Source organism: Neohortaea acidophila (assembly GCF_010093505.1).
Source record: "Neohortaea acidophila strain CBS 113389 unplaced genomic scaffold BDY17scaffold_9, whole genome shotgun sequence".
NCBI classification, from domain to species: domain Eukaryota; kingdom Fungi; phylum Ascomycota; class Dothideomycetes; order Mycosphaerellales; family Teratosphaeriaceae; genus Neohortaea; species Neohortaea acidophila.
In genome coordinates, this window is record NW_022985518.1 from 1,103,233 (window position 1) to 1,121,984 (window position 18,752).

At 57.3% G+C, this 18,752-nt stretch overlaps 10 protein-coding genes across 10 annotated transcripts in view; 3 read left to right on the forward strand and 7 right to left on the reverse strand.

Annotated features, from left to right (window-relative positions):
- Positions 1-110: 110 nt before the first annotated feature.
- On the forward strand, positions 111-2,711 carry BDY17DRAFT_312691 (pectate lyase superfamily protein-domain-containing protein; the record flags this gene model as incomplete). Its single annotated transcript, XM_033735646.1, has 1 exon — positions 111-2,711. The coding sequence occupies one exon, from the start codon at positions 111-113 to the stop codon at positions 2,709-2,711; it is 2,601 nt and encodes an 866-aa protein (XP_033587450.1).
- A 240-nt stretch (positions 2,712-2,951) lies between these two features.
- Positions 2,952-4,479, reverse strand: BDY17DRAFT_254995 (pyridoxal phosphate-dependent transferase; the record flags this gene model as incomplete). The annotated part of the gene is made up of 2 exons (XM_033731483.1): positions 2,952-3,486; positions 3,554-4,479. The coding sequence occupies 2 exons, from the start codon at positions 4,477-4,479 to the stop codon at positions 2,952-2,954; spliced, it is 1,461 nt and encodes a 486-aa protein (XP_033587451.1).
- A 1,429-nt stretch (positions 4,480-5,908) lies between these two features.
- Positions 5,909-8,218, forward strand: BDY17DRAFT_234934 (uncharacterized protein; the record flags this gene model as incomplete). Its single annotated transcript, XM_033730280.1, has 2 exons — positions 5,909-8,026; positions 8,090-8,218. Coding segments are annotated over 2 exons (2,247 nt in total), but the record flags the coding sequence as incomplete, so codon positions are not given.
- A 573-nt stretch (positions 8,219-8,791) lies between these two features.
- Positions 8,792-9,894, reverse strand: BDY17DRAFT_201963 (uncharacterized protein). The gene is made up of 2 exons (XM_033730104.1): positions 9,695-9,894; positions 8,792-9,598 (listed from the first exon to the last, which is right to left on the reverse strand). Exon 2 carries the CDS (start codon positions 9,549-9,551, stop codon positions 8,877-8,879), a length of 675 nt encoding a protein of 224 aa, XP_033587453.1. The 5' UTR covers positions 9,552-9,598; positions 9,695-9,894; the 3' UTR covers positions 8,792-8,876.
- A 917-nt stretch (positions 9,895-10,811) lies between these two features.
- BDY17DRAFT_254672 (aspartic peptidase domain-containing protein) lies at positions 10,812-11,938 on the forward strand (the record flags this gene model as incomplete). The annotated part of the gene is made up of 2 exons (XM_033731454.1): positions 10,812-11,395; positions 11,455-11,938. The coding sequence occupies 2 exons, from the start codon at positions 10,812-10,814 to the stop codon at positions 11,936-11,938; spliced, it is 1,068 nt and encodes a 355-aa protein (XP_033587454.1).
- A 229-nt stretch (positions 11,939-12,167) lies between these two features.
- Positions 12,168-14,613, reverse strand: BDY17DRAFT_201970 (Sec63 Brl domain-containing protein). The gene has a single exon (XM_033730105.1). The coding sequence runs from the start codon at positions 14,507-14,509 to the stop codon at positions 12,575-12,577; it is 1,935 nt and encodes a 644-aa protein (XP_033587455.1). The 5' UTR covers positions 14,510-14,613; the 3' UTR covers positions 12,168-12,574.
- Positions 14,614-14,887: 274 nt separating this feature from the next.
- Positions 14,888-16,015, reverse strand: BDY17DRAFT_254851 (Tricarboxylate/iron carrier; the record flags this gene model as incomplete). Its single annotated transcript, XM_033731475.1, has 3 exons — positions 14,888-15,663; positions 15,716-15,849; positions 15,912-16,015. 3 exons carry the CDS (start codon positions 16,013-16,015, stop codon positions 14,888-14,890), a joined length of 1,014 nt encoding a protein of 337 aa, XP_033587456.1.
- Positions 16,016-16,676: 661 nt separating this feature from the next.
- BDY17DRAFT_326760 (uncharacterized protein) lies at positions 16,677-17,384 on the reverse strand (the record flags this gene model as incomplete). Its single annotated transcript, XM_033737566.1, has 1 exon — positions 16,677-17,384. The coding sequence occupies one exon, from the start codon at positions 17,382-17,384 to the stop codon at positions 16,677-16,679; it is 708 nt and encodes a 235-aa protein (XP_033587457.1).
- A 241-nt stretch (positions 17,385-17,625) lies between these two features.
- BDY17DRAFT_201991 (uncharacterized protein) lies at positions 17,626-18,752 on the reverse strand. The gene has a single exon (XM_033730106.1). It carries the CDS (start codon positions 18,532-18,534, stop codon positions 17,842-17,844), a length of 693 nt encoding a protein of 230 aa, XP_033587458.1. The 5' UTR covers positions 18,535-18,752; the 3' UTR covers positions 17,626-17,841.
- Positions 18,714-18,752, reverse strand: part of BDY17DRAFT_302581 (TGF beta receptor associated protein) — a 3,854-nt gene continuing 3,815 nt past the window's right edge. Inside the window, exon 2 of the mRNA XM_033734433.1 lies at positions 18,714-18,748. The gene's annotated coding sequence lies outside the window, so the exon portion shown is untranslated. The remainder of the gene's footprint in view (positions 18,749-18,752) is intronic.

Consider the following 18,752-nt stretch of genomic DNA (forward strand, 5'->3'; position numbering starts at 1 on the left):
TCCATCACAATCCTTGCCCGACCTAGGACTTTTGAGAATACTCCAGCAGTGCAGGCTCACTGCTTCGATCTACCACAACAGTGCTCCGGCAGAGCGGCTGCTTTGCAAACATGTCTTCTATCCGCTCCCTTCTCTTGCTTTGCGCAGCACTGGGCCCGTCGCTCGTGGTTGCTGTGCCTGCACCCCAGATTCCGACTACAGTCACTTCTGCCACTCTTGCAGAAACAGCATCACAACCGACATTCACTACATCAACATCAACGCTCTCTACCACTTCCTCCACTCTCTCGACACCGTCATCGGCGTGGTCCGGCGCCTCACAATCTGGTACCTCATCATCTGGTACTTCGACATCGAGCGCTTCGCACACCATACTAAAGCCTGGAATCCACACATCATCACCGGGAGGCTCGGGGAGCAACTACTGGTATGCGAACATCGATCACTCTCTCGATACCGTCTGGCAAAACAGCGACAGCAGCTACCAAGTCTTCCGCAATGTCATGTCCTACGGCGCAAAAGGGGACGGTGTCACCGACGACACCGCAGCAATCAACGCCGCCATCTCCGCCGGTAACCGCTGTGGTGGCTTGCCCAGCTTTCCTTCATGCCAGTCGTCCACCATCACTCCTGCCGTTGTCTTCTTTCCTCCCGGAACATACCTTGTCAGCACTCCCATCCAGATGTTCTACATGACGCAGATGATCGGCGACCCCACCGATCTACCCACGCTTCTTGCCAGCTCGGACTTCCAAGGCATGGCTGTTGTCGACTCAGATCCCTACATTCCCAACGGTGGCGGCGCCAACTGGTTCGTCAATCAGAACAACTTCTACCGCCAAGTACGCAACTTCGTCATCGACATCACCCAGTGGAACGGTGGCATGAACGGTGCCGCCATTCATTGGCAAGTCGCTCAAGCTACCTCGCTCCAGAACATCATCTTTGAGCTGAGCCCGAACGAGGGCACCACACAGCAGGGCGTGTTCATGGACAATGGTAGCGGTGGCTGGTTTGCAGACTTGACCTTCAACAACGGCGACCAAGGTGCTTTCCTTGGCAGCCAGCAGTTCACCAGTCGGAACTTGACTTTCAACAACTGCAAGACAGCCATCTACTTGAACTGGGATTGGGGCTGGACGCTGGCTGGTATCACAGTCAACGGCGGCAGTATCGGACTGGACATGTCCAACGATCCGACCAACCAGACCGTCGGCTCCGTCGTCCTTGCTGACAGCACATTCTCCAACGTAGAGTATGGTGTGAAGTTCTCATATCAAAACTCATCCGCGAATGTCTATCCCACGGGTGGCACCCTCATCATGGACAACGTGGACATGTCGGGCGTCAGGACGGCCGCGGTCGTTGACAATTCCGGCACCACCATCCTGGAGCCCGGCATGATCGCCGCATGGGCTTCTGGAAATGGCTACTCCAACACCGGCTACTCCGGACGAGGCACTCAAACAGTGCTTCAGCCTACCAGGCAGGAGAATACGATCACCCCTGCAACCAAAGCTTCCTCGCTGCTGGACGGCCAAGGAAACATCTTCGGACAATCGCGTCCACAATACGAGACTTACCCCGTCACCTCCTTCCTCTCCGCCAAGCAGAATGGCTGCGCGGGTGATGGAGTGACCGATGATACTGCAGCAGTCACCGCCCTGCTACAAAAGGTGGCCGGTACCAACAACATTGCTTACTTTGAACATGGCGCGTACCTGATCAAGGATACCGTCACAATCCCACCCAACGTCATGATGACCGGCGAGATCTGGCCTTTGATCGTCGCCGACAGCGCGAGCTTCAGCGACGAATCCGCCCCCAAGCCCGTCTTCCAAGTCGGCCAGTCCGGCGGCCAACAAGGCTTCTTCCAAATCAGCGACTTCATCTTCGAGACCAACGGCCCGGCTCCTGGTGCCGTCTTGATCGAATGGAACCTCCAGTCCGCTCAAGGCGAGTCCGGGATGTGGGACGTCCACACGCGCGTCGGCGGCTCCGCCGGCTCCAACCTCGAAGTCGCCCAATGCGCCGCGGTTAATGGCACCAGCGCAATCAACACCGCCTGCGAAGGCGTCTTCCTCATGTTCCACGCTACCTCCGCCGCCTCCGGCGTCTACCTCGAAAACACGTGGTTCTGGGTGGCAGACCACGACCTCGACAGCAGCACCCCGGAGCAACTCACCATCTACAGCGGGCGCGGCATGCTCATCCAAGCCGCCGGCCCCGTCTGGCTCTGGGGCACAGCCTCCGAGCACTCTATCATGTACAACTACCAATTCGACGGCGTGCAAGCGCTGTACAGCGGGCTCATGCAATCCGAAACCCCCTACTTCCAGCCCTTCCCGGAGGCACCAGCGCCGCTAACCATCAACTCCGCCTACGGCGACCCCACCTTCTCCGTCTGCGCCGGCTCGGCATCCGAGTACTGCAAAGAGTCCTGGGGCTTGCGTGTTATCAACAGCCGCAACGTGCTCATCTACACCACGGGCTTGTACAGCTTCTACCAGGACTACGCGCAGGAGTGCGCGGCGGACCGCAATTGCCAGCTCAACATGATTCACATCCAGAACAGCCAGGTGGACATGTACGCCGTCAATACCTTTTCCGCCGTCAATATGCTGCTTGACGATGGGGTGGGCACGGTGACGGATGCGGACAATGCGAATTGGTTTTGTGCGACGTTGGCGTACTACTTTACGGGGCATTAGCGTGCGTTGGTTGCGATGGGGTTTCGTCTGTTTCTCTTTCTTCAGTTTTTCTTCTCGAATGCAGGATTTGAGATTGCATGGCGGGGCGAGGCGAGGGAGCATGGGCATTCTGCCATTTTCGTGGCTTGGTTGCATATATAGGGGTGCTAGGGAAGCATCTTTTTGCCGTTGCAATAGGCATCAAGGCATTTAGTATAGCCAGACATTTTCGTCTTGCAAATCAGATTCCCATTCAAATCATCATGCCGTCCCATCCTTCTCAACAACCACAAACCCCGCCTCCTCCACCCTCCCTTGCTGCTGCTCCTCCAGCATCCTCCTCACCACCCTTCCCACCCTCTCAACTCCCTCCTCAAGCAACCCCTCCTCCTCATACGCCCAGCAAAAGCGCACATTCCTTTCGAATGACGTGCCCCTCTCCGCGTCCGCATCGCCAGGGACTTCAAACAAATTCCCGCCCGCAATAACGACATTCTCCTCCTCCGCGCACCTCCGCGCCAGCGTCTTCGCGTCGCAGTGCAGAGAAGAGGGGAGTGCAAGCCAGGCGAAGTAGCCGCCTATGATATCGCGGTTGGGCTGCGGGAGGGCGAAGCCTAGGGGCACGAGGTGGGAGGTTATGGCGGAGAGGAGAAGGGTGGAGCGGCGGGCGTAGGCGGGTTGGAGGGTGGTGTGGATGTGGGTTTGCAGGGTTTGCTGCGCGGCTGGGTTGGTGAGGAGGGTGTGGAAGTACGTGGAGGTTAGTTGGCTGGGGGCTCCGCCGGAGGTGGTGGTGCCGCTGGGGCATTCACGTTAGCTGTGGGGTTCATCGTGCAGGGGTGGTTTAGGTGAGGGGGAGTCTTTACCTTTGACTTATGCCGTAGGCGAATTTGGGCGTGCCTTCGCACCATCCTACTCGGAGGCCCGGGGCGGCGATTTTGGAGAAGGAGCCGTTGGAGCAGGCGTTGCCGAAGCCGTCTGCGCCTTGCCTTTCTGCTCCGCCGTCGAGGTCGTGATCGATGTCTACGATTCGTGGGAGGTGCGCGGTTGTCTTGCGGTCTGATCTTTCCTGTACTTTTGTGTTGGCCTCCCCACCAGGCTCGGCTTCCCATTGCAAGAAGTCATAGACATCGTCGGCGAGAATCAAGGCATCGAATTCCCTTGCCAACCTCACCAATGCCTTCCTGCGATCCAGACTCATTGTGCGACTAGATGGATTGGCGAAGGTGGGCACACAGTAGATGACGTGCTTATAGACCTTTGCCCTTGGTCTATCAGGCTTGTACTTTGGATGCTCCCATCCCTTCTTCTTGGCGCTCCCTTCACTCTTTTCCATCTCCGCGCGAAGGAATTGAATATCCAGTCCATGTTCATCCTCAGGCACGGCGCGCATTTTACCATCGACGCCAAAACCTGCATCTTCGAAGATGCGGAAGGCGAGGAAGTAGGCGGGGGCAATAATCCAGATGTTGCGGGTGTAGTGGGGGTCGGTGTAGACGGAGAGGAGACAGCCCATGTTCTGGCTGGCGCCGCCGGTGATGCAGACGCGGTCGGATGTCACAGGATTGGAGGAGGAGGAGGAGCGGTAGAAGGAGGTGAGCCAATTGGCGATGCTCTCACGGAGAGGCGCGTAGCCTGCATCGGGCCCATAGGCTAGGCCGGGAACGAAGATGGAGGGGTCGGATAATGTGTGTGCGGCGGCGGATTTAAGCAAGGCGACGGGAAGGAGGGAGGGGCTGGGAGAGCCTTTGAGGAGGTCGATGCGCTTTTTGGGAGTGGTCGTGGCTGCCATTGTTCTGTTTGGAGAACGAGAGGAGAGGAGGAGAGGAGGGGAGGTAGAGATTGGTGATGTCGGGCTCTTACCTGTCTGGGATCTGGTGACTAAGCGTGCGCGGGCGAGACGCAGCGAGTGCATGTGGTCTGCGACCGACGAGGAGAGCACATTGACATGATGTGAGTAAGCAGAGGAAGAGGTGTACAGGTAACATGAAGGACACAGGATCGATGGATGATGTTGCCGCCGCTCTAAACATACTTGCCGAAGTCCCGCGTTTAGCTCGTTGGGTGGCGCATCTTGGCAACGTCTAACTGCGCCACCGGGTGGTTTTGTTCGCCAACTCGCGCATCCTCCATTCAACATTCTGACACCCTGGTCCGTTCTCCACGTGGACACTCCCCCATCCATCTTGTCCCCATCCATTCCCCATGAATAGTCGCCCGCCCCAACACTGCCGACCCTCGGCGCGGCTTTGATCACACGCCTCCGCCTCCAACGGTGGGTCGCGAAGAGCGCGAACGCGTTTGGGCGATGCAGGGGGCCCGCATTACGTAGGCGCTGCAGCGTAAGTGTCCCGCGCGTTCCTCAAATCTTTCTCATGCACGACTCCAGTCTTTCCACGCCGCGTGTGACGCCGTTTCGAACCAGCCGTCTCCTGCATCCCGGCACGCAGCACCCGCTTTGCCGACATCTTCATTCATTCAATTCTTCCCTATGACCTTCCTCTCTCCCCGCCATCCTTTGTTGCACCCACCTCGTTTCCCCCCCTTCTTTGTCCACTGTGATGGCATCCTTGAACGGAGTGTGATCCACCTCACGTGCACCCATTGTCCCACCTCACGGACATCATTCACTCATTTCATTCTCCACCTCCACCTCCATCTCCATCCCCAGGGCCTCGCCCCTCCTCTCCAACATGGCGTACCCACCCCCATCCGACATGGACGCTCGTGGTCGCCTTCACAAACCAGTGCCCAAACAGCACCACGCTCGTTCCGTTTCTGCAAACTCCTACTCGGTTCCTCCCCCGCCCAACTACCCGCAGCCGACGCTACAGCAACTACAGCAAGCCTACTTTCCCCATGCGCCGCCTCCGCCTTTAGATCCTCCTCCCTTCGTCTACGACTCATCCACTCGCTCTCGCTCTTCATCTATGGAGAGCCGGTCACGGCCCACCACACCTTCAAACTACAGCAGACCCATCACCCCCGTCATCAATCTACCCACTCAATCTCCTAGCCCATCCAGCTCGCCTGCAGGAAGGAAAGAACGGAATACCTCGCCGGCGAGAATAAAAGAGCGGAAGAAGAGCGGGTGGTTCGGCAAGAGCCAGAAGGAAGATGACAGCAGCTTGGAACGTGAGCCTCTACGGAGTCAAGCATGGATTTCAGGACACCCGAAGAAACTCCCATACGATGTGCACGGCCTCCTGAACGGTCGACCTCTGCCCGAGCTCTGGAATGACAACGATGGCAATTGCCTCGTCTACCTCTTCCCACGTAGCTCCGGCAAAGGACCTTCATTCCGTATCGACACCGCTGTCTTTGCATCTTCCCCTGTCCTCACCAAGTTTGCGTTTGGCGACTCATACACCGTTCCTCCTCCCCGACCTGAGAGAGAAAGACGTCCTCTCCCCCTCGACCTTCCACCCCGTCTCTCCCTTGGGGATCTCTCTCCACCGGGAACTCCTAAAGTCAGACCCACCAATGTCGACACGAGAAACTCTCCTGCTTCTTCACAAGGCTCTCGAGGCCGTCTGTCCAACGTCTCAGACTCCTTTGCCGAAGTCCACCTCTACCTCCCCATCAACTTTCAGGACCCGCAACAAATGGTGCAGCCGATGATAACACCCCCTCACATTGGCAATGAGACGGCAATGCACGACCTCCAGACCCTCATCGACATTCGCAACTTCTTCGCCTTCCTCTGCGGACAATCTCTCGTGGCTACGGACAGAAGAGGCACTTTCTTCCACATCTTCATGGCAGTCGCCGGCATCCTCAAATCCTACCAATTTAGCAATCTTGATGGAAGCACCTTCGGCGAGGCAGCAAGCTCGTCATTCGACTGCTACGTCGACGAACTCCGACTGGCGGATGTGAGGAGCAGCCGAGAGAAGACAATCGAGGGCGTGGTGCTCGGCGAGCGCATGAAGAGCGTCGCTCTCTACAATGAAGCCTTCACCCACGCAGCAGGCAAGCTCGAGGAACTTGCAAACCTGAAAAGCGCCAAGTTCGCCTTGATGAGTTCCGTCACTGACAACCGGCTCATTCGTGCCTCTATGGATTTGGAGAAGCGCATTGCCAGCGTCAAGCTCATCTTGGACGACTTCGAGTTCCCGGCGTTGTTCAAGGGCTACATGTCCAGCAAAACCAGTGACGAGCGCAAAGAAGGAGTCCGCTTTGATAGCTGGAAAGAAGGCTTCCTCGGCTTTCGCAAGACCTACCTGGCCATCCTGAAGAGTCGCTACGGTGACTGGCCGCCCAAGGCCAAGAGCAAGAAGAACGATCTTGAAACGTCCGGCCTGAACCGTCTCGTCCTGCGCGACTTGTACGCTGACATGTGCGCCGTCTACAACCTCCTCGTCGACCGCACCTCCCTCACATCTCGCACAACCGACGGCATCAACCTCTCCGGTCCGCGAGAAGAGCCAACGGTACGCGCCATCCGCATCGTCCTCTCCGAATACGACCGCAGCTCCCCACCCGTCAAGCCGCCCGTGCCCTTCGACCTCCCCATCTTCCCCACCCTCCGCACCATCCACCGCGACTACGCGCAAAACGACGCGAACAAAAAGAAGGATCTCAAAATGCAGCAGAAGAAGTTACGCGACGACGACCTCTCCCACATTCTCCTGCAATCCTGGAACAAAGACGCCCTCGCCAATCCCTCTCCCTTCCTGCAGCAATTCTGGGAAATGGAAAAGCGCACCGCACACGGCTGCTCCATCTCCGAGCTCGTCGACCTCCGCATCGGCCAGTGGATTTTCGTCTACGTCGTCCTTCAAGCCCTTCCCATGCTCGCCTGCGATGCGCCGGGAGTCAAATGGACCAAAGGAGTGGAATACTTCCTCTGCGAGCCACCGCGCAAAGGCGTCCCCTGGGCGAACCCCAACATGACGCCCGCCTCCGCATCCAACGCAACAGCAGCCGGCACAGGCCGCACCTGGTTCGCGGTAGGCGAGGGCGCCAACGTCGTCTCCCTCCCCGCCGACGTCGTCGAGCACGGCGTCGAAGGCATCTACCGCCGCAGCCACTGCTGGGTGATGGCGGAGAAGTGGACGCAAGCGAATCCCATCATGAACGAAGCGCTGCACGAGCAGGAAGCCATGAACGCCGCGGCGGAAATGCAAGCCGGTGGAGGTCGGGGAGGAAGCATAGTATGGGCACCGGAGTACACCACGCCTGATATTGGCGGCTGGAGAGCGGGATCCCCGAGCCACCACCTTCTCGCCGCGCCGGATAGTCGACCGACAAGTCGAACGAGTAAGCGCAACTCGTCCCTTGGCTTCGGCCTTGAAGCCCTTCCTTTGCCTAGTGGCGTCATGCCCGATGGCAGCGGGGTGGGGCTGGGACATCAGGCGCCGGTATCAATGGAGCCACAGGCTCCGCAGCAGAGGAGGCAGAGGCCGTGGAGTATGATGCCGCCTGCGACTTCTTCGGCGCCGGGGACGCCGCATGCCGTCGACTCGAGCAAGACGTTTGATGCCATTTTGGGGTCTGCGAATGCGGGGGCGGGGAAGAAGGGGAGGAAGAAGTGAGGCTCTATTTATGTAAGCATGTGGGTGATACGATGTGATGATGATTGTCGAGGAGATTTTAATTCTACCTACGGCCTAGCTTTTGACCTACGAATGCTCTTGGCTTGTCTTGCCTATACTGCTGTGCGAAATGGACATATGTCGTCACAACTCAGGCCGTAAGCGCCATTCGGCCGACCTTCGAGAACATTCGAGAAGGCTGCGAGGAAGCAGACGTCAAAAGTGAAAACGACAACCTCTCCCCCATCCATGCCTTTCACAAGAGCTGTGCGGGATACGCCAAGGCTCGTTCGCTCGGTCCGCAAGTTACATCCGCTAAGGCGTGGAATAGATTACTGTAAGGTAAATATCATTGCGTACCCTCAAGCCTCGCAATCACTTGCGATATCAAGGCAGCTCGCCGGAATTCAGCCTGATGAGTTGGATATGGCCGTGCACCCCCACACTCGTGCTTGGCTGATGCTACGGTCACAATTTTCATGATAGCGCTATCTGTACGCGAGTGTGTAGAAGAAAGACGCCATCCGCGTGACTATCGGCTTTGGCAGGCATAACGGGGGGCGCCGAGGGCGCGCACCGAGATATGACGGAGGTGGAGGCGTGCGCAATTCGTTAGCGGGGAATGGGATTCTGAGAGCCTTGTGACTGTTGATCAGGCAGACGCAGTACCTATTGACGAAGTGGCGCGGGCGCCTACCCCATGATTTGAGTTTCGTTTTTCGAAGTATCGAGGCTCATGCAGGACAGCAGGCTGAGAAGATAAGCCGGGGGAGGCCAGTAGCTCACCGACTGCGGAAAAGTGTGGTGCTCGGTGAGTTTGATCTACAGGGCTGAGGGCTCTAACGAGGGTGATGCGCCGCTTAGGTTTCCCGCTAGAGCTGAAGGGGGAAGATGCGATCGTCTTTAGACAATCCGGGGTCACGTCGCGGTGTTTCAGACATATTGGTGCATTCTGCCGGGTGGTTTGAAAAAGCGATTTGGAGCATGTCAGATTGAGTAGTTGTGTAGAGAAGACGTTTGTATCCATGGCGCAGATGGAGGACCTGATGCTTGTCTTGCTTGATAAGCTTCTTGGCAGATGTTTGACGTTCAGGCGGCGCACTTGGGCGGAGCCAGTTTGATTGGCTGGCGGCATCATGCTTATTCTTCCTATAGCGAGTGCTTCATAGCAGGCTAATGGAGGGCTGAGGTCGTAGATGATATTGCATGAGCCACAATACACGCGGACTGAGATTGCCCCGAGACCGGAAATACGACGAAGCGGAGACGAGATACGAGATGTCTTTGTTGGTCGCAGCTCGCTCATAGGCCGGTGAGAAAGTGTCATGCTTGCCGAGGCGCGCAAAGAAAACCTGGAAGTTGGTGAGGCGAAAGCTGGCAGCGTGCTCTTAGTGCGGGGGCGGAGTGTGTGGTAGGAAAAGAGAGCTGATCGCAGGATAAAGAGAGGGATCTGCAAGTAGGGGCGAGTACAGTTTGACGGCGTTGTTGGTACCCAGACTTGACCAAGCCGCTATGAATTGCTTGCATCCAGTGCTTTCACGCGCCTACGCACCTCGACGGAAGCAGGATGCCGGGTCTTGGGGGCGAAAATAGACGATCGATGATGCGTATAGTGTAAATAATATGGCAGCACCAAGATTCTGTGGGAGCAAATGAAAGAGGTGAAGGGGCCAAAGACAAACGATGCAGTTGAAGTAGAGTGAGGGAGTGGAGTGCGAAGGGCGGGCTATCATTGGTCGGTGGGCGCCTCTTAGCGACGGCAAGGCCCGCAAAGGGCTTCTCCGCGCCTTCCATTCGTTCGACGGCAGATGACGAACGGTGGATGCGCATGGTGCGACACCGCCTTCCGAAACACCGCCAGCATCGCCCATCTCTCGCTGGCCGCGGAAGGGGCCACCCACCATCTCCGGCCGACCCCACGCCGTCCAATGTGCACCGGCGATCACGCGTGAGGTAGCATTCGCGCAGCCGGGGTTACCATGCCAAGTAGCGCTGGAGGCGACTCTGTCTCTCGCGGATAAATGCTGGACATGCGGACGAGCATGTGTTTGCCATCTCGGAGCTGCCTGATGTGGAAGGTAGGCGGGGATCGGCGGGCATGTCCGAGCTTCTTTCAGGCAAGGCCACGCTAAACGGGGATCGCGAACGGGGAGGCGTGGCAGGCCTGGGGACAAACACTGCCCGTGCTGCGCATCATCTGACTGGTGTGAGTGGCAGCTCCTTAGATTGTCTCTTTGATGATCCGTCTCAGCGCGAGCGCGTGAGATTGCCCACTTCACTCCCTTGCCATACTTAATCCCCTCTGCCCCTTCGCCTTCCAGTAACTTCTCCTTCCCCTTCATCAGTCCAGTCATTCCATCAACTTCCCCTCCGCCGCTGCCCTTCACTTCACACAACCGCTCGCTTGCTCGAGTAGCTCGTTCATCGTTCCTTCTTCACGATGCATTCCCTCATTACCGCGGCCGCCCTGGTGGCGACCGCCTCCCTCTCTCTCGCCGCCCCGGCCCCGGCCCCAGCCCAGATCAGCAGCAAGTTCGAAGTCCAACAGGTGCAAGTGGGCACCATCCGCAAGAACGGTCCTCTCCAAATGGCCAAGACGTACAAGAAGTTCGCGCACGTCGGCGCCGTCGCCCCTCCCGATGTCGTGCGCGCCGCAGAGGCCGCCGGCCAGACCGGCACCGTGGCCGCCAACCCAGAGCAGTACGACCAGGCCTACATCTGCCCCGTCACCATCGGCAGCCAGACGCTGCACCTCGACTTCGACACCGGCAGCTCCGATCTCTGGGTCTTCTCCAACCTCATGCCATCCAGTGAGGTCGACGGCCAGACCGAATTCAACACCAACAGCGCCGGCGCAACGAAGAAGGACGGCTACACCTGGTCCATCTCCTACGGCGACGGCTCTGGTGCCAGCGGTGTCGTCTACGCTGATACCGTCAACGTCGGTGGTGCCACTGCCACTTCTCAAGCCGTGGAGGCCGCGACGTCCGTCTCCTCCGAGTTCACGTCAGATACCGGCAGCGATGGTCTGCTTGGTCTGGCATTCAGCAGCATCAACCAGGTCAAGCCTACGCCGCAAACGACCTTCTTCGACACCGTCAAGTCTTCCCTCGAGGCTGAACTCTTCACCGCCGACCTGCAGAGCAACGGCCCGGGCAGCTACACTTTCGGGTATGTCCAAGTCTACTCCTCATATATTCACCCCAGAAACTAACCCATCCTCCTCACAGCTACATCGACAGCTCCAAGTACACCGGCTCCATCACCTACACCGCCGTCGACAACTCCCAAGGCTTCTGGGGCTTCACCGCAGGCGGCTACACCGTCGGCGGCGGCGGCAGCAACTCGACCGGCACCATCGGCTCCGCAATCGCCGACACCGGCACTTCCCTCATGTACCTGCCCACCGCCGCCGTGCAGTCCTACTACTCGCAAGTCTCCGGCTCGAGCTACAGCAGCTCGCAGGGCGGGTACATCTTCCCCTGCTCCGCCAGCCTGCCCAGCCTGACCGTCTCCATTGGCGGGCACGGCTTTGTCGTCCCGGGCTCCAACTTCAACTACTCCCCCACCGGCTCTGGGAATACCTGCTTCGGCGGCCTGCAGGAGAACACGGGCATCGGCTTCACCATCTTTGGTGATGTCTTCCTCCGAGCCGTCTACGCCATCTTCGACGAGACGCAGGGCTCGCCGAGAATCGGTTTCGCCGCTCAGTAAGCGCTGGATGGAATTCAGTGAGCACTGGGGAGTGAGCAAAAGCAAAGGCTTCTCGTCTTTTCCCGTAATGGAGCAGCTCAGGCGTGGCGCCGGAGGGGAGGGAATCTTTAATGCAATGCATGAAGCAAAGACTGCCAGTCAGCGCAGCACTTCTCGTAGAACGTAATCGGCTGTTCTATAGCTGCGTATACACCTCAACAGAAAGCTGTTCGTTTTCGTCGATGATCAACTGTCCAAACGTATTTGTAGAAAAGTCTTGCGTGGACACAGCATCGGCGGTAAAGCGATGATACTTGCTCCTTGGCAGTGACTGCCATATGTCAACGGACTCTATCGAAACCAGACTCCTCCAATGCTCGCGAGATGCTATGATACAACACCCAACTGAATCAGGCTGCCGAAATCCCACCTACTCGCCATCCGAGTCCGTATCAGTATCCGTCTCACTCTCCGACTCCTCATCTTCGTCAGTGCCAGACTCGTAGTCGCTCTCCTCCTTCTCCTCATCCTCAGCCTCCTTCCTCACCCTCTTCTCCCGCTTGGGCTTGTTGGGATCAGCAGTCGGCTGTCCCTTGAGCGTAGCCATGGCGCCAGCAATAGTATCTGTAACCCTCATCGTCAGCAAACACGACTCAATCAAGGGAAGGAGAGAATCAAAAACTCACCCTCGTCCGGCTCCGAAATGTCATCATCGGAATCCACCTCCAACCCCTTACTCGCATCCTCAATGTTCAGCACAACCTCCTGCTTGAAATCAAACCCCACATAGCTATCGCACACAAGGTGCATCGTGAACTTGTACTCGCCCACCTGCGGCGGCGCCTGGAACTGCATCTTCAGCGTCACCACCTCGAACGTCGGCTTGCCCGTCTCGGGATCAAAGGGCTTCTTGTCGAAGGCGGCGAAGGTGAAGGGCGGCACGGCGATGCGGCCTTGCCGGTTGTCGCCGAGGAAGACGTGCCAGCGGGGCGCGCGGTCGCGGGCGAAGTAGGGGGCGTAGGCGAGGGGCACGGGGTTCTCTTCGGGTTCGATCTTTTGGGCTTTGATGTCGCCGTCCGCCGGGTCGATGTCGAGGAGGTCTTTCTCGTTTACCGGCGGGATTTGTGTCGTTCCTGGAGGGATGAAGCGGGCTTTGACGACCAGTTGCACCAATGACGAAGGGATGATGTACTTTTCGCCTTGCACTTTGAAGAACGCCTTTTCCACCTTTAGCAGCGGGAGCTGGCGGGCAACGCTCTCTGCGGCGCGCAGGCGATCGTTCGTCAAGCCGGCCGCTTGGGCAAGCGCTTGTCGTTGCTCGGGTGGCAGGGCCATGAAGGATTGAACGGTCATGTGTTTCCGCTGCTTCGAGTTGCGTCGGATCTCATCGACAATGGTGATGGTGAAGTGAGGGAGTTGCAGCAGAGGTGCACCGTCTTTGCCCGGTGAGACGGCCTGGGTGATGCTTTGAGCGAAACGCCAGGACGCGAAGACGGGAGCTGTGAAGCCATGCGCGAGCGCGATGGAGGTGAACGCTTCGCTGAGTCGCTGAGCAGTCGGCGCGAGCTCAAACTTCTCGGCTTCAAGGTTGGCATCGTCGAGCGGGACGCGGGCAAGATAGGCCCATAGTAACGCGAGAGTCTTGCGGCGCTCGGGATCTTCGGTGTTGACCAGCTTCTTCTTGTCCTTGGATAACATGGCGGTGTTGCACGCCTCCGAAGACCGCAGCTTGTTCTCCAATTTGCCCAGGCCAGCGTCCGCCTTGGTACCACTCAAGATATCCTTGAACTCGGTTGCACTGCTAATGGCAGCAACGACGTCGCCACCATCCATATTGGGGGAGTACTCGCGGAACATGTTCCCCGCACTGGTCACGAGGATTTTCTCTTTCGTCTGGTTCCGCATGCCGTACCACCACGACCCAACCAGCCATGGGAGACCAATGCCGAGCAAGGCGCCGTAGATGAGCAGCACGTACTTGCCACTGCCCTCCGCGACAATGAACTGCGGCAGTGCAATGCCAAAGCTCGTGCTCTGCTTTCCATCGGGGTTGCCGTACATGATGTAGTTATTGCGCACCTCTTCATCCGTCAGCGCCTTGTACGCCTTCACAATCTCCACCCATTGATTGTTGACACTCTCCGCCGTCTCGTTCAAAGCGGCATTCGGCTCTCGCTTGTCCGGATGCATGGTGAGCGACAGCTTGCGGTATCGCCGATTAATGTCCTTCTCTTGCGCCGACATGGAAATATCCAGGATGTCGTACGGGTTCCAGATCTCCGGCACCGACCGCGCCGTCACGACCATGAGGTAGACCATGTAGGCCATGATGGACCATCCCACCGCGGCGGTGAGGATGCTCTTGAGGTGCAGGTCCTTGCGCTTTTGCTTTGCGCGCTGGCTGTCGATGATGTCGACATTGTCGGGCTGGTAGGTGGAGGTGATTTGAGAGGCTTTGCTGCTCGATGCGACCTGCGACGATGGGGCTCGGAGCAGAGAGTAGGTGAGTGGAAGAGTGATGAGGGAGGTGACGGTGAGGACGAAGAAGGGGAAGAACTGGGCGTCGGTGTCGTAATTGTAGTCGGACGACATGGTGGTGGTGGTCTCGTGTACCCCTGCGGGTAGGATGGATCACAGATTCTTCAATTCGCTGATGCCAGCATCGGGGGTGAGGATTTCAAAGAAAGGAAAAGCAGGACTGCAGTATCCCTGTCAAGGAGCGTGGGAGGATAATACAACAATGCGAGGGGTGGAAGGAGCTGTGCGTGCCTTCGCCAAAAAGTTCGTGGAGATGCCACGTCTATCTACGAGAGCGGCTCCGCCCGTCCAAGGGGTCCGCGATGCATCGCGCACGGACCTCCAACCTTTCGGCTGCACAACCTACCAACCATTGGCGACAAGACATATGATGTACAGATCGATGTTGGATGTATAATTCTGAGTGTTGCCAGTTCATATGGCAGCCTCAGTCTATAACCCTCTATTGAACTCGAGCTCTCCGCCCTCCCCGCCCTGATCCCAAAACTCCTTCTCCAACGTCGTAGCCTTGACGGCCTGCCGCTGCGGAAATGCCCCAAGCGCCAACGGCAAAGCAAACAGACTCGTGGTCAAAATCAACCCCAGATTCACAGGCAACACCATGCTCGGCCGCTGACTCAACCATGCTGTCCTCTGCAGTCGTACCAAAATCAGCGGCGGCAACACCATGATCGGCGTGGCGTTCATGACTCGCGAGAAGGCCGTTTCACTGATCGCCAGCACCGCTGCTTTCTTGCTTTTGCCGACGGATTGCAGCGTTTGACCGGCTTCTTCGCGCTTGATGCGAGTTGCTTCGGATTCTCGGGGGAAGACATCGATGCCTCTTCTAATCTCCTCGCCGCGCATGAGAAAGACGTTCAGAACACCCGCGCTCGCTACTGCCGCGAAGGGCACAAGTCGTGTGAGCAACGTTCGCGTCCCCGGGCTGAGGCCTTTGAGTCTTGGAATGATCGAGTTGAGTCCCACCGCTACGGTACAACTGGCGCCGACAGCGAAGAAGTAAGACTGCACCATGGTTCCGGTGGAGAGGGGCGTAGATTTGTTGGCATTTGCGCTGTTGATGCCGACATTGAGGGACTGATTGGCTACTTGCCAGCCTATTGTGCCCGCTGTGCCGAGATTGGGGGTGAGCATGCCGGCTGTGACGACCAAGTTTGATAACACGAAGCAGGACATGCGGAATGGGAGGAAGACGGGTTGGCCGGTGTCTATACTCCTCGATTAGTGGCTTACGTCTGTAAGCAGCGAGAAAAGACATACCAGGATGTATCGTGGAATCGACAATCTTCTTCGCCTTCCATAGCTCGGGAGTCATCGACTGGATCTCGCCTTGCTTGTACTTCGTGATGAGTGACTTTGCATGTTCCAGAGCGGCGCTTGATGTGAAGAGAGTTCTGTGAAATACATCAGCGAGAGGTTCTGAGCGGTGGTTGCACCCATTGCGAGTCCTGCTCACCTTGGATCTGCGATTTCGGCGGAATGTTTGACTCTGCCCCAATACGTGCTCAGATCGTGCCGCGAGGCGGGCAGATCTCTGTTTCCTGGCAGTGAAGCGGACATCTTGCCCAGGTAGTGCGCTGAGCGCTGCACTCTTTCTTGGATGAGTGCGATCAGATGTATCCACGGAAAGAGAGGGCCAATGGGTCGGAATCGTGTTGAACCAGGTGGAGTGGAAAGGTGAAGTGCTTCGGAAATTGCTCGGCGGTGGATAGGGAAGTGCTCCGAGCTCGCTGGCGTGAACTTTTTCAAGGTTCTCTCCCGCCATATCATAACTTCAACATCTACGTGTACCTCACCTTATTCTGCATAACGAGGTCTTCGCACTGCAGAGCATAGAGATGCTCAGGAACAAGCGAACCTCACCTTGTACACCAAACGCCCGTCTCTTACCGCGCTCGGTCTTGCCGCATCGACGGCAGATCTTGAGCTGGAGGCACAACACACCGTGTCGCGAGACAAGATTGATCATTTGAGAGCCTTTGAGTACGGGACTGCTTGCGCTTCCATGGGCGGTCTCGTAATTTGCTACTCGGTACAGACCCTTCACACACACGGTCACTCCGACTGGTTGGATGACAAACGGCCCATTAACGCCCGCCACTGAACCATCTAACAGCATGTTCGCTGGCTTTCTTGAGCAAAAGCCTTGGAATCATTCTCATGTCTCTGTGGCCTCGTCACTCTCTTTCTCGCTCCCCTCATCACTTTCCTCCTCATCCTCTCACTCGCTTTCGTCGCCGTCTTCGTAGTCGTCTTCATACTCATCGCTCGCGTCATTGTAAAGGTACGAGAGACCGGCCCCGTCGTGCAGCCATCCGAAAGCGTCGCTCAGGAAACGAATACGTTTGTCCGCTATCTCAAGCTCCTTGATGCGTGCTTGCACCCACGTCGAATCCTGATCCTCGACTCGCCGATACAACCCATCTGAGACACGCACCCATTCCGACGTTAGAGAGTCGTGGCGGGGGACCATTGTCCCGTCTGCTTTGCGCTCTGTGATCCGGATGACTTGTGGCCCCCGAAAGGACACCGAGTCTTGTCCATGGGTGTGGAATAGAAGACGTCCTTCCAGCTCCCCTGCCGGCCCCAGCCCACTAAGGTAGCGTTCACTGAAGTCAAGTTTGTCGATGTTGGTTGAGTAGACGGTGAGAAGTTTCACCAACGCGCACACTTCCGCACCGATGGACTTGTACCATTGCGTAAGACGCTCTTTGCTCTGGTTCGAGCGTAGATCCACGCACACCGCAAACGTAGCTTCGCTGTAGAACACGAGAATGCTCTCCTGCCGGATCTGCTTGCAGACTCGAGTGATAGGCGGTTCGGGCTTCTCACGGAACCCAATGTACGTTGGTCCGCCTTGTGTGACAGCCAGCTTCCAGATCATGTTTCGGAGCTCGGGGCTCAGTCGACCAAAGGGCGAGCTGTCCATCGCTGCCGTTTCGTTGGCGATGCCGTGTCTTTGCTACTCTCTGCAACTCCACGTACTGTCTTCTGCTCACGCGGATGTAGAGCTGCACCGCCTTCCAGTGCCTTTCCCTGGTAGATGAGAGACTCGAGTGGTGAGAGGAGCAGGCAGATGAAGCAGAAAAGCGAAGCAAACAGTGAAGTGTGAATATGGAAGCGGGCGCGTCAAGCGACCGCCGCCTGCAGTCACATGAAAACTCAACGTGAATTCATGAGGAAGGTACATTCACGCTCATGGGAAGGTCCACTCCAATCTTACACCACTCCCTGCTCACCGCCCGTAACAACCTCAATCTTCTCCACAACCTGCCATTCGAGCACATGCATATCTGCCTCCCGCGCCACCTCACAGTACGCTCGCTGGTCTTCCTCTGCACAGGTCGTGGATCGCGACTTCACTCGCCCGTGGTCAGGCCCGTGTGCTAAGCCAGAGCTAACGCCGACTCGTCATCACTGTCGAAACCACCATTGTCACAATAGGACCCGACGTAGTCGACAGATGAGGCGTAGCCGATCGAGTCTTCGATGTCCTCTTCATCCCGATCCTTCTTGATTCCCTCCTGAATTGCCTTGATGCGTTCTTGCACCCAGATGGATTGGGAGTCTTCAACACGCCGGTAGTAGTTGTCGGATCCACGCACCCACTCCGATGTGAATGCCTTGGGCATAGAATGGTGGGCTGTAATCCTGATGACCTGTGGACCCCGGAAACATTCTTTACTGACCGGGACGCCGAACAGCCGGCGCCCATCAAGCACTTCTTCCGTCTCCGTCTTGATGACATACCTCTCCGTGATCTGGGTTTCGCTGACATTGTCGGTCCAGATCTCGAACTGTCTGATCAAACCATATCTCTCTGGCCCGATGGCTTCATACGAAGCTCGGAGCTCCTCGTTGGCGAAATATTGAGCGTTACCCAAGCTTTCTAGAAAGATGTTTCCGCCGTAAAACAGACCGATGCTCTCCTGCCGAATTTGTTCACAGACGCGAGTAATCGGGGGCTCGGGGTTCTCGTAGCAATCGAGGCTGATGGGACGATTTTGGGTGACGGCTAGCTTCCAAATCATGTTTCGGAGCTCGGGGCTCAACCGGGCAAACGGTGAGTTGTCCATCATGAACTGAAGTTCCAACGTCAAGGCTGTGTTATGGAGTGCACTCTTGACGTATTTCGGCTTACTGCCTTCCACTCACCGCGTTGTACGGGTGCAGCTCTTCTTCTTCTTATTGATCTTGTCGCGGGTGATGGGGCGGGAAAGCGATGAGAGGCTTCGGCGATGAGAGGCTCGGGTGATGAGAGGCTCGGGTGATGAGAGGCTCGGGTGATGAGAGGCTC